This window comes from Panthera uncia, chromosome F2 (assembly GCF_023721935.1).
Source record: "Panthera uncia isolate 11264 chromosome F2, Puncia_PCG_1.0, whole genome shotgun sequence".
In the NCBI taxonomy this organism is placed as follows: domain Eukaryota; kingdom Metazoa; phylum Chordata; class Mammalia; order Carnivora; family Felidae; genus Panthera; species Panthera uncia.
Window position 1 is genome coordinate 1,710,271 of NC_064812.1, and position 5,734 is coordinate 1,716,004.

Below are 5,734 nucleotides of genomic sequence, written 5' to 3' on the forward strand. Positions count from 1 at the left end.
CCCTGCCCCGCTCAGAGTGCTCCCCTGCCCCGCTCAGAGTGCTCCCCCGCCCCGCTCAGAGTGCTCCCCCGCCCCGCTCAGAGTGCTCCCCTGCCTTGCTCAGAATGCTCCCCTGCCCCACTTAGAGTGCTCCCCTGCCCCGCTCAGAATGCTCCCCTGCCCCGCTCAGAGTGCTCCCTACCCACGCCCCACCCCCAAACTGTGAATGCTCCCAAGGCCACTGGGCCTAGCCTTGCCCACCTTCTGCCTCCGCCTCATGAGACTGCCCCGTCACCTGGCTGCCTCCTTGTTCCCACCTCAGAGCTTTTGCACCAGACGGTCCCTCTGCCCAGAACACCCTTGCCAGTATGTCGGGGGTGGGGCCTCTGGTGCCTCTCAGAGGGGCCTCAGGCTGGAAAACAGACCAGTTTCTCCCCGCCACGTAGCTCAGCGCAGCCCTGAGCGCCTAGCCGGTCCGTGCTTACGCACGCACCACGTGTTCGCCCCGCCCCCCGCGTGACTGCCGGCCCACACGTCCACGTCAAGGGCCACGCCGAGCCCCAGCGGGCAGGGCACCCTGCTAAGCGGCATGCTGGCACGTGGCAGGGGGACGGCACGCTTGTTGAGCACTGACCGCGGCTCCTCGGCGGGAGGGACCCAAGAGGATGGTCTCTGCGGCCCTCCCCGGCCCGCTGCCTCTGGGCTTGAGGGGAAGCGGGTGTGCTGGGGACATGATCAGGAAAGCATGGCTGGGGGACAAGGGGCTGCTTAGGGGCCCCCACCCTAAGGGGGACACTCCTATCCCTGCTCCAGTCTGACTCGGCCGACACCGTTCAGGGCAGCTCTCAGACCCCGGCTGAGCCCGGCGCCCTGCACCGGGCCTCTCCCACTCCGCTGGCTCCTGAAGGCCCAGCCCCGCAGTTTTGCCCTCAGATGGTGCCTCCCGCCTTCCTCAGGCACCTAGAGCAGGAGCCCCCGGACAGGGCACCCACACCCACCCGACAGCGTGGGGTCCGCCCACGTGCGTGCTGTTCCTGCGGCCTGGACGGCCCTTCCCCACACTGGAAACACCACTTCCCGCCCCCCCAGGCCCTTCAGTTCCGGCCTGGGTCCCACTGCTGGGGGAGGCTGGCTGTCCCTGCAGCCGGTGTCCTCATGTTCCTGAGCCCCCTTGGGCCAGGCCCGGCCCGGACGCTCAGTCGATGAGGCCGGCTGGGTGAACGGACACGGGAAGGCAGGCTCCAGGAAGATGAGGAAAGTCGTCCAAGGTCAGCCAAGCGGCCAGCAGTCCCTGGAGGCATGACCCAGGGTGCAGCTCCCACACAAACTCGTGTGTCCACACAGGGAGGTGGAGAACCCCAGGGAGGCGGGGGCTCGAGGCCACGGCCCGCACCCTTGAACTTGCCAGGTAACCCCGAAGGCCGGCTGGCCACGCAAGTCACGGGTGGCCAAGCAAGTGGCTCGCACCCGCTCCGTGGCCGGCTGCGGCCCCCGACCTCCGTGGCCATCTGCCTCCATCTGCCCTCATTAGGCCTGGCAGCCACGTGCCCGCCCACTCCCTCCCCCTCCACCTGGCTCATCCGTCACTCCTGACAGCCCCGGCCCCGCAGGTTCTAGACGACGTGGGGAAGAGAAGGGGACAGGATGAGTGGGCAGGGGTCCCAGGGAACTCTAGCTCTTGTTGGGGGTTGGGGGGCCAGATTAGAAATCTCCAGGGCAAGAGATTGGCTCCGACCCACACACAGAGAGAGAAAAGGTAGAAGCCAGCCGGCCTCCTGCTGGAGACAGGCTCCCTAGCCAAGTTCGGTGCCACCCCAGGGCCTTTGCACATGCTCCTCTCACTGCCCAGTGCTCTTCCTCTGACCTTCACAGGGCTGGCTCTTCCCTCAGCTTAGATGTCACCACCTCACAGAGACCCTCACTGAACACTGAGTCTGAGCCAGCCCCTTATCTCTCTGCCCCCTCATCTCCTTTTGAGACTTTCCAGGGTCCCGGCCCTCCCCCTACCCAGGGGCTCTCTCTTTTGTCGTATATGTGGTTACGTTGATCTCTACCACACCAGCTCCCTGCTTTCAATCTTCTCCCCGACCGTGTGCACATCTGATGCATCCTAAACACAGATTTCCTCCTTCCGGCACCACCAGGGCTCACAGCTCCCACGTAAATGAGTCCTTGTGCCACCACAGCCTAATTCCTGCCCCACTGAGGCTCGACCCCAGTCACAGGCTGAGCCCTGACCCTGGTGAGGCTAGGAACACGGTTTCAGGCACATCACAGAAACACCACCGGCAACAACCGTGCTTTCTAGAAGCCCGTATTTGCCAGGCCACGCTGAGTGCTGTGAATATCTCACGGAGCTCGGTCCCCGCTGCAGCTCGGAGGCAGACAGCACCGCCCCCTCACAGATGTGACTCAGGGCAGTTACTCAACCTTCCAGCGGTCAGCGGCACGGCTGGCATCTGACATTCTGCTTCCACGCAGAGCTCGGGCGGGAGTGGGGCACACCTGGGCCCTGTCTCCCTTCCCTCCTTGCCCTGGCCCGGGATCTCATCTGTCCCTGGCTCCTGGGGTGTGATCACAGCACCCCATCCATACCATCATCTCTCGGCCCCGGCTCTGGACTCCGGTCCCTTGTGGCCACTCCATACCGCAGGATTCCCGGCGCGTCCACCTGCCCAACCCCATCCCGCCCCAGCCCAGCCCAGCCCACCTCTGCCACCACCCCACCTGCCAGCTGGGCTCTTGTGCCGCCACTCCTGCTGGGATCCCTCCAAGACACCAATCCCACACCGTTCTCCAGCCCCCCCCCCCCCCCCCCCCCCGCTCCCCACTGCCCTCAGGACGCAGCCCCAGCTCGCCCCAGCCCCGGCCTTGCCACGGCGCCCGCACCCCTGCCCTCTGAGCCCCACCTTGTCTCCCGCTTGCTTTCTGCCGTCCTCACTTTGCCCGGGACGACTGTCACTCCTCTCCTCTAAGCTCAGCTGCTGAACTCCTGCTCACCCCTCAGGGCCCCACTCCAAACCTCCTCTTCATGTGCGCCTCCCGAACCACCCCCCCCCAGGAGGGAAGGAGGCTGCTGCCGTGTCCCCCGCCTGTCTGAACACACATCCGTCCCCCGCATCGGACCCCGTGCTCCTCCAGGACGGGACTAGACCTGGCACGGGCCACACCCCAGGCACTCACAGGGCTCGGACGGGCTGATGGGGTGCACGGCAGCTCAGTCCCCCCCGCTCGGGATCTCTGGGGTCACCCCTCGCTGGGGCCAGAGCCGGCCGGGAAAGGAGAGGGAGACGCTGGCAGGCGAGCACGGGGTGGGGATAGAGCCCACCCCAGCTCTTCTGGCGCTCTGACTCGGAGCTCACCCCATGACCTTGAGGGGGTCACACGATCAGGCAGAGCCAACTCTGGCACCGTCTTACAGATGAGGAAACCGAGGCTCGCCGTGGCCAGGCAGCTTGCCCTCGGTCCCGCGGCCAGTGGGGGAGAGCTCCTGTACCTTCCGCCTCAACTCCTTTCAGGGGGACGGGGATGGGATCCCACCTTTACAAGCACACAGACACGCTGGGTCCGCAGCTGCCGACCCCCCTGGCAAACAAAACCTCAAACTGTTCACAGACCGAGACTCTGTGCTCCCGTCCGCCCGCCCCGGCACAGAGGCCTCCAGACGCTTGCCCCTGGAGGCACCCGGCGCAGGTCGGTGTTCCGGGACAAGTCCGGGACACCAAGGCCTCCGCTCCTGGTTTCACGGCACCACCGCCCACCCCTCACTGGAGCTCGGCCCCCGGCCCGGACACCGCCTTTCTGTGGGAGGCTCTGTCTGCAGCACACGGGGGCCCTCCCACGCTGCAGACCCTGGTGGAGGAGACACCCCCCCCCATCAACCGGTCGCCCCCTCACAGTCACCCTGAGTAACACACGGCCACTTCCGTTCTATAGGAGGGGAAACAGCGGCTCCGAGGGGTGGAAGGCCAGGCCAGAGTCACTGTGTGTCAGGGCCAAGCCAGGGTTTCAACACTAACTCCAGGCACGCATCCCACTCCGGAACCCTCCCCTGCCCCGTGCCTTCCTCCTCATGCTCCGGAGAACGAGCAGCCACCCGGGGGTCCTGTTTGCTCTGGCCTCGCAGGGGACTCAGAAAGCCCCCAGCCCCACTGGTGACAGAAGAGGCCGGCTGCTTTAGCGCTGACGACTACCTATGCAGACAGTCACCTCTTCCAGGGAGCCCCCAGGGTGGCCCTGGCTCCTGCCCTCAGGACCCTGGCCCAGAACCAGCAACACCAACAGCCCTGTCACAGGGACAGCTGGATGGGGGAGGGTACACTGAGGTCAGGCCCAAAAGCAGAGACCCCCCCGTCCAGCTAGACTTGCCCCAGGACCTAAGGCCTTCCCCAGAAAGGCTGTAGACCCTGAGGGCACGCTCCCCAGGCCTCAGTTTCCCTGCCTGTTAATGGAAGGTTTACGGCAATGACCTCTAAGGTCCTGTCCAACTCCATCCCCATCAGGGACCCTTGGCTGACAACATCACTCTCCGTACTCACGTCCCACTGGACAAAGGGGGTGGTGGGCAGAACATTCCCAGAAAGGCCTGGAGCTATTTTCCACACGGAACCCAGGGGTTCCTGAGGGCAGATCTGTGATACCCCCATCCGACGAGGGCCTGCTACCCCAAACACCCAGGAAAGCCCGGTCCCCCCTCCCCACGGTCCGTCCTCCACATCTGCTGCTCAGTGATCCTTCCCCACCGGGCCTGGACCCAGGGTCTCTGTGGGCAAAGACCCCAGCCCCTTCCCTCCTCGGGGGACCCAGTGGATGGGGGGGCTTCCTGGGACCCCGTGAATGGAGCCCGGCACTGGGCAAGACGGCCCATCAGCTCCAGTGGGCCAAGCCCAGCACCCAGGGCTCCAGCCTGGGAGCTGGCCCCAGATGCCGTCGCCATAGAAACCGGCAGCCCCCACAAGAATCATGGGAACAAAAGGGAGGCCCCTGAGATGATGGGGCCTTCCCCAGGAGGGCTGGGGACCGGGGCCAGACCCAGCACCCTCAGGCACTCCAGGACTCCTACCTGGGGACACGGCTGCCTCCAGAGGCCAGGGTCTACTTGGGGAGGTTGGGGAAGGTCTCCCATTTAGGTGGCAGCTCCTCCCTCTCCCAGGCGGGCCAGGACCCTGCCCCCCAGCTGAGGAGGACGCCGACCAGGTGAAGGGGGACGCCAGCTCCGCCAGGCCAAGCCTTCCCCCCCGGGCCCCCAAAAGCCTGGGCCCAGCCTGCCCGGCTCCCCGAAGGGTCGGTTCCCTCCAAGGTCCCAAGCCCCCAAGGAGAGTGGGGGAGACTCACCCATCAGTCACTGGGGGGGGGGGGGGGGGTGCCCAGCCCCTCCCCGGCCAGTCCCCAACTCCACACCGCCACCCACCCGGCTCCCACCCACCCGCCGTCTCCAGAGGCCGGCCCCCGGCCAGGCCGCGGGGGGCGGCCGGGCGCACGGCCCCGGGCAGGGATGAGTCCGGCCCCTCCCGCGCCAGTCCTGCGCCGGAAGCGCCCGCCCCGCGCCCCCCGCGCCCCCCGCGCCCGTCGCCCCCGCGCGGCCCGGCCGGGGTCTCACCGCGTCGGCGCTGAGCTGGGCTAAGATGGCGAAGGTGGAGAGCCGGTCACAGAGGCAGCGCGTCCGGAGGGCGTCGAGGGGCACCGTGCGGCAGCCGCGCCACGACCAGGGCCCGAGCTGCGGGGGGGCGGGGGAGGAGGGCCTGGGGGGGGGGCG

At 67.1% G+C, this 5,734-nt stretch overlaps 1 protein-coding gene across 2 annotated transcripts in view; it reads right to left on the reverse strand.

The window, feature by feature from the left end:
- The window catches only part of ADGRB1 (adhesion G protein-coupled receptor B1), a 65,231-nt gene that overhangs the window by 24,296 nt on the left and 35,201 nt on the right, over positions 1 to 5,734 (reverse strand). The window contains exon 17 of one of the 2 annotated variants that reach the window (XM_049632854.1): positions 5,579 to 5,720. In XM_049632854.1, coding sequence (XP_049488811.1) covers positions 5,579 to 5,720 — 142 coding nt within the window. Of the gene's footprint in view, positions 1 to 5,578; positions 5,721 to 5,734 lie in introns of those variants that run through there. The other variant, XM_049632853.1, reaches the window with a different exon arrangement.